A 20484-nucleotide genomic window follows, 5' to 3' on the forward strand; every position below is an offset into this window, starting at 1 on the left:
ACAAGAAAATTTCCAGATTGATTTCTAGATTCGAAGACCCAAAAGGATAACTAGCACAAGAACAATAACAAAAATCCATTCACTTTCAAATTTTTAAATTTAGATTATCAGAGATAAAGAAATCCTAAAAGCTTCCAGAAGCCAACAAAAATAGTCCTATATAAGAAAACAAAAATTAGAATTTAATTATATTTCAAAACAAAAATAGTAAAAGCTGAAAGGTAATGAAGCAAAGTCTTCAAGATTCTGAAGGAAAATTATTTCCAACCTAGACTTCCATACCTAGCCAAACTAACAAATAACTGTGAAGACAGACTTTATGTATTTGCATGTTCAAAAAGTTCTCAAAAATGGGGGCGCCTGGGTGGCTCAGCGGGTTAAGCGTCTGCCTTCAGCTCAGGTCATGATCTCAGGGTTCTGGGATTGAGCCCCACATCGGGCTCTCTGCTCAGCAGGGACCCTGCTTCCCTCTCTCTCTGCCTGCCTCTCTGCCTGTTTGTGATCTGTCAAATAAAGAAATAAAATCTTAAAAAAAAAAAGTTGTCAAAAATGTTATCTCCTACACAGCCTTTCTCAGGAATCTATAGTGTATCAGTAACTATGGAAAGTCAAATAAAAAAAAGAGAGAAACATGGCTCCAAAGAAACAGGGTTCCATGTTTAATTCAGAAGAAAGATGAAGAGAATACCTAGAACTCCTAGAAGACAAATAAGTAAAATTCCAAGAATAATAATAAAAGGAAGTTCTAGGACAACAGTTAAGTAGAAGGTCTAGAGAGTAACCAAGCAAGATCAGGGAGATGAAGAAATGGGTCTAGAAGACAGAGCTTTTAGAGAGAACAAAAATGAAAATAACAATAAACAATGGATAGAGCACCTAGTGAGCTGACTAAATTTAAAAGTTATTTCAAGTATGTCAGAGAGTTTTTATGTGATTTAGAGGAAGATAAAAGATAAAAAAAAAAAAAAGCGCAACTGGTAACATGAGGCAATTATTAAGTCTAAGGAAAAGAGAAAGTTGCAAAGGAAAGGAAGTATGATTTTAGTATACCATGCAATTCAGCTTTGAACAGTATATTCATAATATAATAATATAAACACTGAATACTGAGTTAACAAAAATGGCCATCTGACCACACTGGAAGGGCAGAGGGAGGCAAAATGTGTACACTGGGGACCAAACAGAGGTCAACAGAGAGAATCATGTAAGAGAGCTATATCCTTATCTTCTAGGTTTTAAGTCAATAGGTAATACATCAAAGTGAAAAATTAGAAAACACCAGTAGAAGCAGGTTATTTATGAAGAGGTAAAGATTAAAATGACTGATTCCGAGGAACCAGAAAATAGGAACAGGAAGCACTGGTCAAGGTACCCTTTTACCTTCTGGTAGTATCTGAGCTTTAAAATTATACATATTTTACTAATTTGATAGAACATATAATTTAAAAACACAGTAGGAGAATATTTATATATAAAATAATATGTAAAGTCTGATCCATTTACAAATATAAATACACACACATACGCACACAGAGCAGCTTTGGAATGCATGTAACTGTTACTAGGGACTGTCTGTGTGATGAGGTTACAGGAGTTTTGCTGGTTTCTTCTTTTCCTACAAAGATGTTTTGCTATTTTAACAAGAAATATATTTTTTCTTCACAAAGTATTTTAAAGTATTTGCTTACCTTAGCTGATTTTTCAATACTTAAGCCTCCATCCAGCTTAAAAAGAATTGTCATGTTGTATCCAGTCTGGTTTCCATGTCCATGAGGCCACCAAGTTTCTATGGTAACATTCTTTGAAGAAACAATGTAAGTCATTCTAAGTAATCTATGACATATTTTTGACAAAATAAATAGTGATTAAGAGCATGGTATCAATGTCTCATAGAGTCAAGCACAGAAATTCTAGGTTCTATATTATGCCAAATTACACCAATCCATCGGTAATATTTAAAAATCAACATGCTAGGTGTTTTGGCATGGATTAATATACCAAAAGGGAAAGGAAAGAACAGGATAACATGGGTTTTCAGAAAAACAATTATTTCCATTTCTAACACTGAAGCTTATATTTTTCTGTATTCTTAACAGTTAGAATTGGACGTTGAGGTTGACTCTTCATCCAAGCCCAGAACTAGAAACTGTCTGGGGTTCTCACTTTATCCAAATAATCACAATGTTGCTTTACACCATCCTGTTCAGTTCACAATGATCAATAAGAGGAATAAAAAAAAGAAACAGACAAGGGAAAATCCAGCCAACTTATACCCATGAAAGATCATGAGTTTAGAATTAGAATTCTGCATGTAAAATAAGCATCAATATTCAAAATAATTTACTGTATTTAATAATCATTAAAATCAGAAATTATACAGAATTATACAAATATAATCACTGCATTTAAATGTAATGCTTAGAATGTATTTTGGATTTAGGATACTGCGAACAGTGCAGAAAAATTAAGATACAATAGCCCTGACTTCTTGAGAGAAAAGGATGCCAAATCACATATTCTCCATTTTCTTAATCTTAAAATTTGGGAATATCATTCCTTAGGTCGTAACACACACAAAATATATGAGAGATTAAAAGTGAAGAAAGTGGGAAAGTACATTTTTCTTTCATTCTCAGTCCCTTCTTTCTAGCCATTTCTTTTGAATAGTATTGCTTTTCATCTAGGGGTTCTGAGAAGTACCATCATTCACCTTATTAATTTTCACAAACAGCTCAACAATCCTTTCCCCAGGTTGAAGTTCAATGCTGTATGTCTGCTGTGTTTGCAGTTCAGGGATGGCTACCATCACTTGACCAGAAATTGGCTTTGAGCTGACAACATCAAAAGAAGACTCTATTTCAAGATTCCACCCCTGGGTATGGTTATCTAAGGCACAGAGGAAAAAAAAAAAAAGAAGAAACATTATATATATACACACATATATACATACATATATATGTATATGAATTAAATATGCTAAGCATTATTGCTGCACTCCTTAGGATTCATTGAAGAAAAAACTGAAGCAGCTTCTAAACTAATAAGCACTCCACAGATCCTGTCATGACAAAAAGTCCAGTGGAAATTCTCATTTAACCTTTAGATTTTAATCATTCATTTTGGGTTTTTTGTGTCTTTTAAAACCATTCATTCTGAAGAAGAATAACCAAAAGTATATATTTTATATTTACTTCTACCCTAAAAAGGTTACAATCATAAGTCATAAAATCTTTATTAAATAGGGAATGAACAGAATATCACAAATGAAAATATAACAAATTTTCTAAGACTGATATATGTTCAATTCCTTTTTATAAAGCAATGTAAAAATATTGAGTTTTTAGACCATATAATAAGGTATAAACTTAGATGTAGTAGATTTAATCAAATGTGAAAAAACAGAGATATACAGTTGACCCTTGAACAACATGGATTTGAACTGCATGGATTCACATATATTATTTTTTTCAAAAAATATATTGGAAAATTTTTTGGAGATTTGTGACAATTTGAAAAAACTCATTATTGAACTACATAGCTTAGAAATACCAAAAGAAATATATAAGAAAAAGTTAAGTATTATTGTAAGAGTACAGTATATAATACATATATAAAATATGTGTTAGTTGACTCTGTATGTTATTTGTAAGGCTTCTAGTCAACAGAGGTTATTAGTAGTGAAGTTTTGGGGGAGCCAATGGGGCTCCTGGCTGGATCAGCTGGTAGAGCTTGCATGTAGGTGTAGAGATAACTTAACAACAAAAAAAGTATATGTGAATTTTCAACTGCACAGGAAGTCAGTGCCCTTAATCCCCATGTTGTTCAATGGTCAACTGTTATTTTAAACGTAGATTATTTAACCAATAAATATTTACTGTGAACATTCTATGTGCCATGCACTTTGCTAAGTGATAGGAACTACATGATGACCAGGATAAACATGGCCCCTGACCATGTGAGTTTTGGAGTGTAACAGGATATATAGCCAAGTACAAAAGTGAAATAATACCAGGATGGGAGAAATATGAAGTTGTTCTGAAAATACATTCACAGGAAGGGAGGTCACTTAACTTAAAGAGGGTGAGGGAAGGCCTTTATGAAAAAGCAGTAGCTAGCCGAGCCCAGAAGGATGCTTTAGCTAAGTTCAGAAGCAGATGAGAAGTATTCTAGGCACGATGAAAACCAAGGGTGAAGAGCCATTAAGTGAGGAGAGCAATGCTTTCAACAAAAACTTGAGCAAAAATCAAACTGGTAAGGAAGATCCTTACGGAGGACATAAGCACAGTCCAGCTCATCCTGGCTCATATGAGGAGTCCAGAGACTTTACCCTAGATCAGTGAGGAGCACTGGAGATTTTTCAACAAAAAGGAAAACACGGGGCGCCTGGGTGGCTCAGTCAGTTAAGCCTCTGCCTTCGGCTCAGGTCATGATCCCGGAGTCCCAGGATCCAGCTCCATGTAGGGCTCCCCACTTAGCAGGGAATCTGTTTCTCCCTCTGACTCTCCCCCTTCTCATGCTCTCTCTCTCTTTCAAATAAACAAATCTTTAAAAAAAAAAAAAAAAGGAAAACATGATCAGATCTGCATTGTAAAAAATTACCAAGGGCCCCCTCACAATGACATAGCAGGATAAAAACAGAAAAAGCAGAGAGACGTGAAATTTCTATCTATGTAAAAGGAATAGAAGGTGCCATGTGGAAAATCTTGAAAGAGAGAGGAAGAAAAGGAAAAGAAAAGGGAGCAAGCCTGAAGAGGAAGGTCACGGGGAGAAAAGAAAGATGAGACAGCTGCCTAAGGAACAACACTTTGGGAGTGGAGTCTGCGAATGGGGTAGAATGTTTCAAGAGGATTCTGAAGTAGTGTTTTATACTATGTGCGATAGAACCCGTTCCTCCATCACCGTTCAACTTACATCGCTTAGTCTCCAGAATAGAATCTGGGTTTGGTTTTGGTTTTAAAATAAGACAGTATGCCAAAGGAGGCTTTGGGCAAGAGCAGAGTGGAGAAGCTGACTCATATTTTTCAAGTTACACAGGAGAAACCAGGGTTGGAGTACCCAAAAGGCTGCATAGGCAGAATGTGAGAGCCACCAGTGAAAGTTCTCATTCCTTACTGCCACAGAAAGGACAGTGCCTGGTGCAGATGCACTTAGCTTTGTATGACCTCTGGCAAGAATCTGAGGAATTTCCTGATGAATGGCTTCTATTTTCCTCCGTGAAAAAGAGATGGGAGAAGGTTATCGGCTGAGACCCTTCTCCTACACATAAGGAGGGGACTGATAATCATGGTTTTGCTGCAAATGAAGGAAAAGTATATATGCTGATCAATGAGCCAAGACTTTATAACTGGCATTCCTTACAAAGGCAGAGCCACAACCAGGCCTACTGTAAAGATAATCACAGCACGTCTCATCATCTGCATCCCACATCAAGCAAAAGTAGAGATGGACTGGATGCACTCGCAAGTAAAACTAATCTTGGACTTAAGAACTATTTTATTCCTTAAATGATCCATTCTTTTTTTTTTTTAAGATTTTATTTATTTATTTGAGAGAGCAAGCGAGCACAAGGGGAGTGGGCAAAGGGAGAAGCACGCCCTGCTAAGCAGGGAGCTGGACGAGGGGCTCCGTCCCAGGACCCCAAGATCATGACCTGAGCCAAAGGCAGACACTTAACCAACTGAGCCAGCCAGGTGTCCCTTAAGTGATCCATTCTTAGGAACACCTGTCAATGAGCTCTGAATTAATTTGTTCTGATCCAGCCAATTCTGGAGTTTACCCATCCATAGCCTGCAAGTTTTTCTAAGATATAGTCAACTATTTCAAGACAACCACACTTGTTTGTTCAAGATACTTTCTTCCTACCAAGTATATACTAAGTCTCTCAATTTCCCTTTCCAGCATTTTTATTGTTTTTAAACAGAAGCTCGCACTACAGGCTGATCCAAAGGTATTTATTTTCAAAACATCCCTAAATCTTTGACAGCTACATGATCTTTAGCTCCCTATCATATTCCCTCTGGCTTCCATTACTATCTCTTACTTCAAGAAATAAAAATAGATAATATTTACCAAGAACTTCCTGTGAGCTAGGCACTGCTTTATGCTCTCAACATGTATTAACTTATTTAAGCATTACAACATTTCTATAAGGTAAATTCTATTATCACCATCATTGTCTAGATAAGAAAACTGAAATATGGAGGAGTTAAGTAACTTGTCCAAGGTCACACAGCTAGTAAGTTGCAGAGCTTGGACATGAACCACAACAGTCTGAAGCTAGAGACTGTACACTTAACCTCTAAGTTATGCCAGTCGTAACCAAATAATGTCCCCCCAAACTACGTCTTATTGGTACTCAGAATTTTTACAGAATTTTACAGTTTAATTATATAGGGGAGCATTTATCTTAATGATATCAAGTGATGATAGACATCAAATATAGCTTTTGGCTGAGTCTTTAACCACAACAGCACAGAGTCATAAAACTTTTGAACTAGATGTTAACAGATCATCTAGTCTACTTTCTGGTAAGTGTTTATTTCCTTCTAGACCAAAGACTGACAAACAACTGGTCTTTGGGCCAAATCTGACCCACCTCCTTTTATAAATAAAACTTTATTGGAACACAGCTGCTATGAACTGAATTGTGTCCCCCCTCCACCTCTCCAAAATGCGCCTGTGGAAGCCCTAACTCCCCAACTGGATTGTATCTGGAGATAAAGTCTTCAGGAGATAATTAAGTTAAGTGAGGTCAAAGGGTGAGGCCCAATCTGATAGGTCTGTGGTCTTATCAGAGAAAGATAAGACTCCTCCCTCCCTTCATCTCTTTCTGTTTCCATCTGCCTGTCGGTCTGTTTCTCTTTCTTTCTCTCCACCATCACCACCGTATCCTGTAAGGACAGAGCAAGAAATATAGCTATCTGCAAACCTGGAAGCCATCAGTACAACCCCATCAGCCAGCACCTGATCTGAGCCCTCCCAGCTTCCAGAACTGTAAGAAATCAATGCCTGTCATTGAAGCCACCCAGCCTATGGCATTTTGTTATCACAGGCCAAGCATGCTACACCAACCATGCTCATTTGTGTACATGTTGTCTTTGATTGCCTTTGCACAACAATGGCTAAGTTTGAACAGCGGCAACTAAGGCCAAATGGCCCAAAAAACCTAAAATGTTTACTATCTGACCCTTTACAGAAAATGTGTACTGATCTCCATCCTTAAAATATTTCCCTAAAAGGGCTATTCTAATCTCTCTAATATCTGTAATGGAAAAACCCTCTGCCTCACAAAATAGCCTTCCTTTTTTTGCTAGCCTTGGCTATTGTAAGGTCTTCACATTGAACTGAAATCCCCTTTTCTTTAATTTCTAAGTAAAGATTTTAGTTCTACCCTACTAATAACCACCCAGTTCAAGCCAACCCCTGAGGTGTTTCCTATCACTTCCTCTTTGGTGAAAAACAAGAAGGCTCTGCTTTTAAGAGCCTCTGCCAGGAAGACAAACAATACAGTTCCCAAAGGCTACTGGAAGTTTCTATTGCTTCTAACAGGGAAAGTGCTAAAGTAAATCAGCAGTCCTCTGGGGCTCGTCCAGTTAACTTCCTTGGGAGCTGATAACTGAAAAAATTAAGGCTGCGGAATTCAAAAACCCAATATGAACACCTGCAGGTTTATTGTGTCATCAGCAGAGACACTATACCAATATATTTTTGCCCCCTTCTCTTCTTCCAAATGGAATACAACACTTCCTTCCAGAAGTCATGGAGAATTTAAGTAATTTAGTTTCCAAAAGCACATACAGAGTCTTAAATCATCAATAATTTTCCTGGTATTAAGTGGTCACTTCTTTTTATTTGTTACTTTTTAAACATACAATCCTATTTCTAGGTAAGGAGCGCTCCCTTTTATAAATTAAGACCCATTTCTAGAATACAGCTTCCTGTCACACCTCTCCTAGCACTGACAAAATTACCCTTTCCTAAAGAATACCCATCATTCCTATCATGAACAGCCAAAGCAATCTTGAGAAAGAACAAAGCTGGAAGTATCACAATTCCAGATTTCAAGATATACTACAAAACGATATGACACTGGCACAAAAATGCACCCACAGACCAAGGGAACAGAACGGACTCCAGAAATAAACCCATGATTATATGGTCAATTAACTTATGACAAAGGAGGCAAGAATATGCAATGGGGAAAAGACAGTCTTTTCAATAAATGGTGCTAGGAAAACTGGACGGCTACATCCAAAAGAATGAAACTGGTCCGCTTTCTTACACAATACTCAAAAATGAACTCAAAATGGACTAAGACCTGAATGTGAGACATGAAACTATAAAATTCCTGGAAGAAAACGTAGGGAGTAATTTCTCTGACACCAGCCTAAGCATTTTTCTAGATACATCTCCTAAGGCAAGGGAAACAAAAGCAAAAATAAACAAGCAGGACTATGTCAAACTAAAAAGCTTTTGCGCAGCAAAGAAAACCATCAACAAAATAAAAAGGTAAGCTACTAAATTCAGGAAGATAGTCACAAATGATATACCCTATAAGGGGTTAATATCCAAAATACATAAAGAAGATATACAACCCAACACCAAAAAACCAAATAATCCAATTAAAAAATAGGCAGAGGATCTGAACAGACATTTTTCCAAAAAAGACATATAGCTGGTCGACAGAGACATGAAAAGATGCTCAACATCACTAATATCAGCAAAATGCAAACCAAAACCACAATGAGATACCACCTCACATCAGTTCGAATAGCTAGAATCTAAAAGACAAGAAATAAAAAGTGTTGGCGAGGTTGTGCACATTAATGGGAATGTAAGCTGGTGAAGTCACTGTGGAAAACCATACAGAAGTTTCTCAAATAGTCAAAAACAGTAATACCGGGGCGCCTCGGGGGCTCAGTAGGTTAAGCCTCTGCCTTCGGCTCAGGTCGTGATCTCAGGGTCCTGGGATCAAGCCCCACATAGGGCTCTCTGCTCAGCGGGGAGCCTGCTTCCTCCCCGCCCCCTGCCTGCCTCTCTGTCTACTTGTGATCTCTGTCAAATAAATTTTTTAAAAAATCTTTAAAAAGTTAAAAAAACAAAACAAAACAGTAATACCATATGCTCCAGTAATCCCACTACTGGTATCTACCTGAAGAAAACAAAAACATTAATTTGAAAAGATCTATGCATCCCTATGTTTACTGCAGCATTATCTACAAAAGCCAAGATATGGAAGTAACCTAAGTGCCCACCAACGGCTAAATGGATAAAGAGGACATGGTGTGTATGTGTGTATAATGGAATTTTTCTCATTCACAAAAAAGAATGGACCTAGAGGTTTGTTTTTTGTTTTTTTAAAGATTTATTTATTTATTTTTTAGAGAGAGAAAGAGAGAGTGCACAACCTTGGGAAGGGGTAGAGGGAGAATCAGACTCCCTGCTGAGCGGAGAGCCCCCTGCTGCTATGGGGTTCGGCCTCAAGATCATGACCTGAGCAGAAACCAAAAGTCAGAAGTGTAACCGACTGAGCCACCCAGACGCCCCTGGATCTAGAGGTTTTTATGCTAAGTGAAGTAAGCCAGACAGAGAAAAACGAATACTGTATGACTTCATACATGTGGAATCTGAAAAATACAACAAACAAAAGACAAAAACAGCTACATAAATACAGAGAACTGATGGTTGCCAGAGGGCAGAAGATTGGGGGTAATGGGGTGGGCAAAATGGCTAATGGACAGCGGGAGATACAGGCTTCCTATTATAAAATGAGTAAGTCACAGGAGAAAAGGTACAGCGTGAGAAATATAGTCAATGGTGTTGTAATAGTATGGTATAGTGACTGATGGTAGCTCCACTTGTGGTGACCACAGCATAACATACAGACTCACTGAATCACCTGAAACTAATGTAACAACATTGTGTCAACTACACTCCAATAAAAAAATAAAACAAATAAAAATAAAGAAAAGACAGAGATTAAAAAAAATAAAATAACAAATACCGATCACTCCCACCTCTCCAGCAGTGGAATGCAAACAATTCCAAAAAATGGATAAAGCCCTGGGGATGAGGATAGCTAAGAAGAAAAATTATTAAATGAGTCAAAATCTCCTCCCAGGTCTCCTTCCCAATTACACCAGATTTTACATCCTCTCCTCACTCTGAGCCCAAACAACACAGGAATTCTGCCAAAACAGGGCAAACAGGCAAGGCTGACCTGCTCTCTCTAGAACTTGAGGCCTTTCCAGAGACTCAGGGATACCCTAGTTGATGTCCCGCTCCCTGCAGAAGAAACCATGGTCTATAGTTTGTTCCATATAAAATCAATCAGGCAGGCTATCCAGAGAAGGTCAGAGAATGTGGTTCTGGCCACTGACTCACTTTCAAGTTTTTCCAAAACTGATTCAGGGAGGACTCCTTAAATACCAACCAACCAACCAACCAACCACTAAGAATCTGAGTTGGATGGAAATTTGTATAAAGAGTAGGCAGCTACATAACCAGAATAAGTGTGCCGCCACTTCATACAAACAGCCTTCAAGACAGTTCCAGTTTGTGTAGATGTGGCCAACACATTAACCTTTAAAAAAAAACCTCTAAAATATACCAGTTTGCTCCTCTTACATTCCCTTAAGGTCACTTCTTTGTCGAGATGTGGTCAGAAAAGAAAACAGCTTGGGGCGCCTGGCTGGCTCAGTTGGTAGAGCATGTGACTCTTGATCTTGGAGTTGTGAGTTCAAGCCCTATGTTGCATATAGAGATTATTTAAAAATAAAGTCTTTAAAAAAACAAAAAAAGCTTTATTCAGTCGTTTAAGAGAAAAAGAAAAGTGTAAAAAGACACAGAAGTAGAAAAATAAGACATGGCTGAGTTACTTGAATTCAAATGTGTCCATAACTACCAGAAAGACTCTCACACTATATCCTAACCCTTGCCTTAACTGATTATAATTAAGCCCCAAGTATCAATGTCTTTATTAATCATGTGTCCAGTTTCAAGAAGAACTGATTTCTTCAATAAGTAGAATTTCTTCTACTTGGCAATTTCCACATCACTTTGTAGACAAGGTTCCTGAGGCCCCAACTACAGAACCTAACTCAAAAGCTCCTGAGCCGAAGGATGTCAAGGGCCCAGGTTTCCTGACTCTAGGGCTCTCCACTTTGCATGCATTTCTCACAGAAGCACCTCTCAAAGACAAAGACACTAGCAGGCACACGCTGAAATTTGTGTATAAACACTGAGGAAAACCAAAAGCAAAGATACTTTGAGGATCCAGGAATCACACTACTGGGTATTTACCCAGAAAATACAAAAACACAAATTCAAAGGGATACATGCATCCTGATGTTTATAGCAGCATTACTGACAACAGATAAATTATGGAAGCAGCCCAAGTGTCCATCAACAGATGAATGAATAAAGAAGAGGTGATGTATATATATACAATGGAATATTACTCAGCCATAAAAAGAATGAAATCTTGCCATTTGCAACAATGTGGATGGAGCTGGAGAGAGGCTAAGGGAAATAAGTCAGTCAGACAAATACCACATGATGTCACTCATATGTGGAATTTAAGAAACAAAACAAATGAGCAAAGGAAAAAAAAGAGATGATTAAATCAAGAAAAAGACCCTTAACTAGAGAGAACAAACTGATGGCTACCAGAGGGGAGGTAGATGGGGGGATAGGGGAAATAAGTGATGGGGATTAAAAAGTATGCTTTTCGGGCACCTGGGTGGCTCAGTGGGTTAAAGCCTCTGCCTTCAGCTCAGGTCATGATCCCAGGATCCTGGGATCGAGCCCCACATAGGGCTCTCTGCTCAGCAGGGAGCCTGCTTCCTCCTCTCTCTGTGCCTGCCTCTCTGCCTACTTGTGATCTTTGTCTGTCAAATAAATAAATAAAATCTTTTAAAAAAGAAGTATGCTTATCATAATGGAAAAAAATAAAATAAAATGATAAAAGCAAAGGTACTTTTTGCCTTTCAGAATCCTAAGTCCAAGTATCAGATACATTCAATGTGAAACAAAGCATGGGTGGGGGGCAGAATATAACAATAAAATATTAGCCTCTTAATAAAAGGGTCTGTGAAAAAGAATGCTGAAATCTACAAACATAAAGAGTGTGTCTGACCCTCTACTAACTGTATAATTATATGTTGCCACAGTTCCTTCATTTGTCAAAACGCCATCTTTGTAACCTAAACTATCTCACAAGGGCATGACAACGGTTATGGGAGCATCAAAGAATACAAATACATTTCTTGAATCATTACTGTCTGTAAACCTTGACAGGCACTATAAATTATATCCCAGCCCAAAGAAGCAAGAGGCTGAATCTACATAGAGAAATATACCCAAAGGTCATAGTTAAGAATACAGGACAGTATCTGGGGGGTTAAGAATGAACATGGAGATGGAAGAACATTCGGGTCAGCATGGGAAGGATCTGCAAAGGAAGGGAGGTTGCATATGTAAGATGAAAACCAATGCTTCATCTGGGGGGGTGGGGGGAGCTCTTCAAAGATAGCTGCCTTGATTAGCTTCACCCTGCTGAGCATCTAACAGCTCCTCCTTTCGCCTGCTTGCTTCTTGCATCTTTAATAAGTGATGAAAAGCTGCAGTGCTGAGGTCCTCCTGTGCATCTGAAGAAACAGCAGTGACAACAAGCTGAAAAGATCAAGCCACAGAAGGTTTCAATTCAAACACAGGATATTTTCCTGTCCTTCTGCTAGAACTATAGGACAGCCTTCAGCAGCTGCTTTTCAAAGAGCTAACAGCTTGCATTAGCCAGAAAGGCAGGCTCACAGTTAGTTACAACAGCTGTTTTCCCCTTCTTTACCAAGCAGCAAGACCTCCTCGCTTACTCAGCAGGACAAAATCCTCAAAGATGAAACTAAGGCAAAACAGACGCAAAGCACAATTTCCCCCAAAGATAAATTGGTAAATTCCAGAGGGAAAAAAATCTATTCAGGCAACAAGGCAGCTAATCACAGGAGAGATTAGTCAAGCAACCTACCTACCCATAAAGATATTTTCAAGGGTGAATACTGTTATTTTATGGGTAAAGGAATTCGAAGATGAATGAAAAAGTGATTCAAAACGAATGCATTCAAAAAATGCATCAAACAAGGCACTGCGCAAGACTGACAAATCATCATTATGTTGTAATATTATATTCCCTATATCAAAGGGGAGCAATGACCTTCAATACAGGCTTCTGTGGGGGAAGACCAGGATCTAGCCAAACTAAGTCCTCCAACCCAAAGGCTAGGTCTTGGAGAATGATGGAGGGGGCACTTTAGGCTGAGGCAGCAAGGAAATGTGGCTCGGGTAGGGGGAAGGCAGCATCTCTGGGATGATGGAAGTGCACAAGCACAGGTCAAAGACCCACAGCTCACCTCAGCTCAAGAGGAGGATTCACATACCGAAAAACTTCTCTATACTATTTTTTTTTCCTGGCTGTGGTAACAGAAGATTGTGGTAACAATGCAGCATTTCATCAGAACATACTTATTATAGATTTGGACTTAATGTGTTTATGTAAGCTTATGAAAAGCTCATAAAACTACATGATCAACCTTCCCTAATACATTTTAGGGCATAATGTGAACAATTCACATCAGATTACAAATATGAAAGACCTAGCATGGAAAAAACAATCAATAAATGAATATATGTATGTCTCTCTCTCTCTCTCTCTCTCACACACACACACACACACACACACCCCACCGCCACACAAGGCTTGCAGTTTGGGCCAGGTTATTTGCTTATAAATGTCTTAATCTTTGGAATTGGGGCATCCACCCCTACCAGCTATCTTCTCCCCACCTCTCCTCCCCACCTTGGAAACCCAAGTCCAGAGAGACTTCCCCTACTCCCGCAGCAGATGGGGTCATTCTTCTACCCCCTCCCCAAGAAAAAAGAACAGGAGAATCTTCCCAGGTTTCTACATCCACTAAAAAGCCTCTGGGCTTCCCTTTTCAATACCAGAGTCAATCTTTCACTGTTCAAAACACTGAAAATGTGGGTGCCCTAGAACAGCTACTGCTGTTTAAAACCTGATTAGACTATTTCAGGGCTACGAGGGAATTATTCAAATAAACATTTTCTAATAAGGTTTTAAAGAAAGTCATGTCAATGAATTGGTCTCTCTTAATACCTAGATAAATGACAGGAGCCTAAGACACAACCGGAGTAATTCTTGTTTTCCTTTGACCTCAGTATTTTTTTCAAATATAAATTTGTTTTTATTATCTTAAACATTAAGAATGGGTGAAAATCACTGAGGAAGCAGAGGTTAGGGCAAAATCAAACAAATGACCACAGGATACTAAAAAGTGAAAAAGTTTAGAAACCATCGTTATAATGACTGAGAATACAGAAAAGGATATCTATCTATCTATATATATATGAATTGATATAAATATATATAAGTCTGTAAATGTATTATATAGATATATAAAGTAAATTAATTCATAAGAATTTCAAGTTAATTTTTTAAATGTCAAAAAGGTCATTTTCTGTCATACTGCACATGATTAAATTGGGGAGTTACGGTCAGTTATTTCACCTTCAGTGGTAAACCTACTAGTTTTAAATTCAGAAAGAAACTGAACATTTGGAAAAACAATAAGGTTACGTTCTTCTAACCTCAATAGGGAGAAAGTAGAAAGTGCCACAAAGTCAAATCAATTAAGCCTTTCATAACAAGTTGGCTGAAATTACTAAATAGGTTGTTTTAACGACTTTCTTCCCTTACTACAGAAGGAATATAAGCTCAACATAGAAATCTAGAGAAGACAGTCGAGCAAAAGTATAAAATACAAACTATCTGTATTACTATTCCCCAATATATTCCCGTCTGCATTAGTTCTGGCCAGCCTCATTTCACACTAAAATTTTCAAAAATAAACATATGTGATTTTTTTTAAAAGTTACACTTATCTAGTTTTGATTATGAGCTAATCCTCTTAAAAACTTTTTAGTACCTCTCACAGTGCCTGCCTCATACTATATACCAAATAAATGCATAAAATATATTAGCTTATTCTCTTATTTTTCAACTTTTAAATATCTATTGATTTCAGTGATGACTGAGGTCTTCCAAAGGAAAACTGGAAAAAGAGTTCTGAAAAAAACTCCTAAGTGAAGTTCTTCTCCTCACTTTCACATGCTTATGCTTCAATTTTCCTTATTACATCCAACAACCAAATTGAAATCTATACAGAATTAATCATAGTAAGAACTGCTGTTTAATATGCACAGGGCATATCCTCTGAACGGGAAGCATATTTTTCTCTATATTAAGTACAAAATATATTGCAGTCACAAAATATCAAAAATGTAGTTGAAATGGGGAATTACACTGAATCTAAATTAAATTTTAAACATCACTGAAATTGATTTAATTCCAATAAAATTCACGTAGTTACTAGGGACTCATAAACTGAACTCTAATGACTCATATTCAGGAAGAAATTGTAGTTTCATATTCAAAATTTTAAATTAAACCAGAACAGTGTTATTCAAATATTTGCAGGTATCTAGATTTGCAGGTGTCTAGAACTCACAGCACTTTTTGCAAACCACCTAAAACATTGATTAAACTTCAAAATGATTTAAATAAATAACTCTTTGCAAAATCAGACCCCTCCTGGGGCGCCTGGGTGGCTCAGTGGGTTAAGCCGCTGCCTTCGGCTCAGGTCATGATCTCAGGGTCCTGGGATCGAGTCCCACATCGGGCTCTCTGCTCGGCAGGGAGCCTGCTTCCCTCTCTCTCTCTCTGCCCGCCTCTCTGTCTACTTGTGATCTCTCTCTGTCAAATAAATAAAAAATCTTAAAAAAAAAAAAAAATCAGACCCCTCCTTCCACTAGATTCTATTATACCTGAGAAAAAAATATCGGTGGGAACAGGAAAGAATGAACTGTTCTTTGAATTTAATAGCAAAACTCCGTTCAAGTTACACCTCTGAAGAGTTCAGAAGCACTAGAGAGCTATGAATGGCCACATTTACACATGCAATTTAAATTGCATCTCTTCATGCCCTTTTCCCATTTAAAAATGCCAGCAGCAGCTAATAACTTCAATTACCCACTATCTCTGATTGGCTTTTGTCCTTCCCTTTAGAAAACAGATTTGGCTCTGATAGACTAGCAATTCCAGGTCACCAGGGCCTTTAAGATAACGGAACTCCTGTACTGACCCATCATGTTCTTGCTGATTCCATCCAGCAAGCTTGCCCATAACTGGATCAAGCTTCACGAGGTATTATTCAAGAACTCCCTCATGGGATGCCTGGGTGGTTCAGTCGGTTAAGCGGCTGCCTTTGGCTCAGGTCACGTTCCCAGTGTCCTGGGATCAAGTCCCACATTGGGCTCCTTGCTCCACAGGGAGCCTGCTTCTCCCTCTGCCTCTGCCTGCTACTCTGCCTGCCTGTACTCTATCTCTCTGACAAACAAATAAATAAAATCTTTGGGGGGAAAAAAAAAAAAGATCCCCCTTCACTGGTTTCCCTGACTTCACAAATCCTCCCTGATCTTTGGTTTTCTGAACTACAGGGGCTCCCAACCCACAAGCCTATTACAGCCTTGTTTGGTGTGGTAAACTGTTCACATATCCCATCCCCACCCCAACCAATGTGCAGGCAAGAGTATACTCTAGATCCTTTCAATGCCAAACACACACAGTGCCGGGCAAACAACTCAACAAATATATGACCGGCTTTTCACTGATTTGTTGATGTCAGTGACATGTCTGAGGTTTTATTCAAAGCTCCTTTCTTGTGAATAGTTCCTTCGGCCGAAAAAGTAGTATTCTTTACCTTACGAAACTTTCTTTATGCCTTGTTTGCATTCCAGTTTATTCCCAAGTCTTAACAAAGCTAGTATGTCACAGCCTTCAGAGGAGAAAACGTGCAGTGATGGACAGTCAGCCCAGTGATGGGAGCAAAATAAGAATTCAGCACAGTTGGAGTACTGAAAGTGAGAACCGAGGCTGCAAAGAGCAGTACAAGGCAGCAGGCCCAATTCTGTTAGAAGGGAACACTTAGCTCAGAGAAACCTCAACTGCTCTTGCTTGCTTTCTTTTTCTTTTCCAAGTTTAAAATGTTTAAAAATGTTTAAAGTATTTAAAAATGTTTATCTACCCCCTTCCTATTTTATATTGTAAATTTTCATGACAAATCACAGTTTGAATATATTTTTCATGCTGATAAATGTGCCACAAAATTTTTTAAAGGAGTCTCTGAAAAGTATATCTACATATTCAAATTATAAACCCAATTTTTATCACATAAAGGAGGCTCAAAAAAGAAAAACAAGAAATCACATCTCTTAGCTTACCATATATAGGGGAAGACACAAAGTAGTTCAGATGACAAATGTTATAGGCTTCAATTCTGACATCTTTCCAGATGCCCTGGGTAGGAAAGGATGGCCCCCAGTCCCAACCAAAGGAACTCTGCTCCTATAATTTCAAGGGGAAAAAAACCAGATCCCAATTACCATGAAATTTGAACACTATGGAAAACATGTTCTTCTAAAATATTACATACATGTATATTAGTTTGCTAGGGCTGTCATAACCAAATACTACAGACTGGGTGCCATAAACAACAGAAATGTATTATCTCACAGTTCCAGAGGTTGGCAAGTCAAAGATCAAGGTGTTGGCAGGTCTGGTTTCCTCTGAAGCCTCTAAGCCTCTCTTCTTGGCTTATAGACAGCCACCTTCTCACTGGGCCTTCCCATAGTCTTTTCTGTGGGTGTGTGTGCGTGTGTGTGTGTGTGTGTGCATGCATGCCACACACATGCACACACACACACACACGCACACACACACATACACACACTACCTCTTCTTAAAAGGACATCATTCATACTTGATCTCCCACCCTAAAAGTCTCATTTTAACTTAATCCCTCTTTAAGGACCTTATCTCCAAACAAGGTTACAGTTTTAGCAACTGAGGATCAGGATTTCAACATAAAAATTCAGGGAGGAACACACAATCCAGTCCACAACAGTGTTTGTGTATATGTGTGTGTCCCATACAGAGCATCTAAAATGGCCTCCAATGATCCCCTCCTGGTATTCATGCCCTGTGTAATCCCCTCTCCTCCAGTATGGATTACACCTAGTGAATCACTTCTAACCAAGAGAATATGGGAGAGGTGATAATCATTTCCAAAATTAAGTTATAAAAAAACTGCACCTTCTGTTCTGGGTACTCTCTCCCACAGTCTCTAGGCCATGAGGGAAGCCAGCTGCCACGTTGTGAGGTGGCCTCTGTGGAGAGGCCCGCATGAGTAAGTGAGCTTGGACGCCAGTCTGAGCCTTACCAATAACCACATGGAGCTTAGGAGCTTAGGCCTAAACACTTCAGGCCTGGTAGAGCTATGAGATTACCACAGCCCTAGTCCATACTTGACTGTAACCTCACGACTGGCCTTCAGCCAGAGGCACCCAGCTAGTCCACACTCAGATTCTTGACTGACAGAAACTATGATAGCAAATGTTATTTTAAGCTGATAATTTTTGGCATAAGTTGTTATATAGCAATAGATAACTAATACAGTTAACTAATACGTGAACCTATGCAACACAGTTGTTTGGCAGAAATGTTTTAAGAACCTAAAATCTGATTATGTACTTTTATTCTTCAAAAGCATTATGACATTGAAGCAACACCACAGTCACTCTTTAAACTCTCCAAAATGTATCTGAACCTATCATTGTATTTAACGATAAAGAACATTCTATTTAAGTGTGATAGCTATAAAGAATGAGGGAACATTTAAAAATAAAGATAATTAACACATTGAAGCTATGAGCTCAGCTTTAGAAAGGAATAAACACCACAGTACGTAGTAAGCTCTTTCTGAATGGAACATTTGTAGAATAGAGCCTGAGGAATCGGCCAAACTGTTCTCATTTAAGTATTTCCTAAGATCTGTATTTTTTTGAGATAGAGATAAATTAGCTTCCATTACAGAGAAAAACAAGAGAATTAAAACCACTTTATACCATTCACATTTGTCTAAATTCACCATTTCAGCATCAGATTCTCATGTTTGGAATGAAAGTCATCTTGGGGCTATTTATTAAAGAGTTTATAAGTTCAAGTATGTAATTCCTTTATTAGAAACAGGGATAAGGAGGAGGGCGAAAATATTCAACATCCTATAAGGCAGACTATTTTCCCCATCAAGGGCTATAAATCACTCTTATTCATAAAACTTCCTCAGATAAAAGTTTTCATTAGTCAAAAAAGATTTGTGAAGTGCTTTTTATATTTCAGGCGGGAGTACATCAATGTACAAAACAGACAGTCCTTCCATTTATAGTGTTCACAGTATGGCAGGAAATTCAGGTACTGAATAAATAGTCCCAAGTGCAAAAGACACCAACAGGGAACAATCTAATGGGGGAGAGGAAGGAAAGGTGTCAAGAAAGGTTTCCCTGAATAACAGTATCTTTCATATGGAGATCTGAAGGGCGAGTACCACTTGTCCAGTGTGTTTAGGAGAGAAGTATAAGCATCCCTTCTGGAAGGAACAGCATGTGGCACCTGGATGGCTCAGTTGGTTAAGTGACTGCCTTTAGCTCAGGTCAAGACCTTGGAGTCCTGGGATCAAGTCCCGCATCCCACATCCCGCATCCAGCTCCCAGCTCCGCAGGGAGTCTGCTTCTCCCCTCTCATGCTCTCTCTCACGCTCTCTCTCTCAAATAAATAAATAAGATCTTTTAAAAAAGAAGACGACGAAGGAACAGCATGTGCAAAGGCCTTGAGGTGCAAGAGACTATGACATATCCAGGAGATGAAGAGGGAACAATAGGAAGAGATGGGGATAAGACAGAAGTGGGCATGAGCCAGACCGAACTAAGACCTGTCACTTTAGCCTAAAGGCAACGAGAAACTGTTGAAGAGTTTAAGGACAGTGCTATAATGATTATTGTCTGAAAAGAAGATTCTGGCTGCTCTATGTAAAATTAATTAGAGGAAGGTAAATAGGTTGTAGGTTGCAGTTAGGTGGCCAGGATAATATTTCACGCAAGAAATGATGGCTTGAACTCAAGCATGATAGAAGAAATAGAGCACGGGAAGATTAAAGAACTATTGAAGAGTAATGTCCACATGGTCAAAATGACTTCGGGATGGACTGGAGGAGGGAAAAGAGAGAGAAGGAGTTATCAAAAACAACTCTTGGGTTTCTGGCTTGAGCAACTATCCTGGATGGTATTCCATTCAGCGAGACAGGGAACCCTGGGAGAAGGATTTAGATCCAAGTGCAGTATTGGACATCCTGAGTTTTAGGTCCCTGTGAATCAGGCAACTGAAGATGCCAAGTAGGCAATCAGTATAAGGCCTGGAATTGAAGAGAGGTCTGGACTGAAGATACAATATTAGAAGTCATTAGAAATTTGACTGGTGGGGCGCCTCAGTGGCTCAGTGGGTTGAGCCTCTGCCTTTGGCTC

At 38.6% G+C, this 20484-nt stretch overlaps 1 protein-coding gene across 1 annotated transcript in view; it reads right to left on the minus strand.

The window, feature by feature from the left end:
* The window catches only part of MANBA (mannosidase beta), a 115022-nt gene that overhangs the window by 71067 nt on the left and 23471 nt on the right, over positions 1-20484 (minus strand). Inside the window, exons 5-7 of the mRNA XM_080796398.1 lie at positions 17350-17473; positions 2711-2886; positions 1689-1799 (exon numbers count right to left, since the gene is read on the minus strand). Of these exons, the coding sequence (XP_080652524.1) occupies positions 1689-1799; positions 2711-2886; positions 17350-17473 (411 nt within the window). The remainder of the gene's footprint in view (positions 1-1688; positions 1800-2710; positions 2887-17349; positions 17474-20484) is intronic.

The sequence above is a fragment of the Martes martes genome (genome assembly GCF_963455335.1).
Source record: "Martes martes genome assembly, chromosome: 2".
In the NCBI taxonomy this organism is placed as follows: domain Eukaryota; kingdom Metazoa; phylum Chordata; class Mammalia; order Carnivora; family Mustelidae; genus Martes; species Martes martes.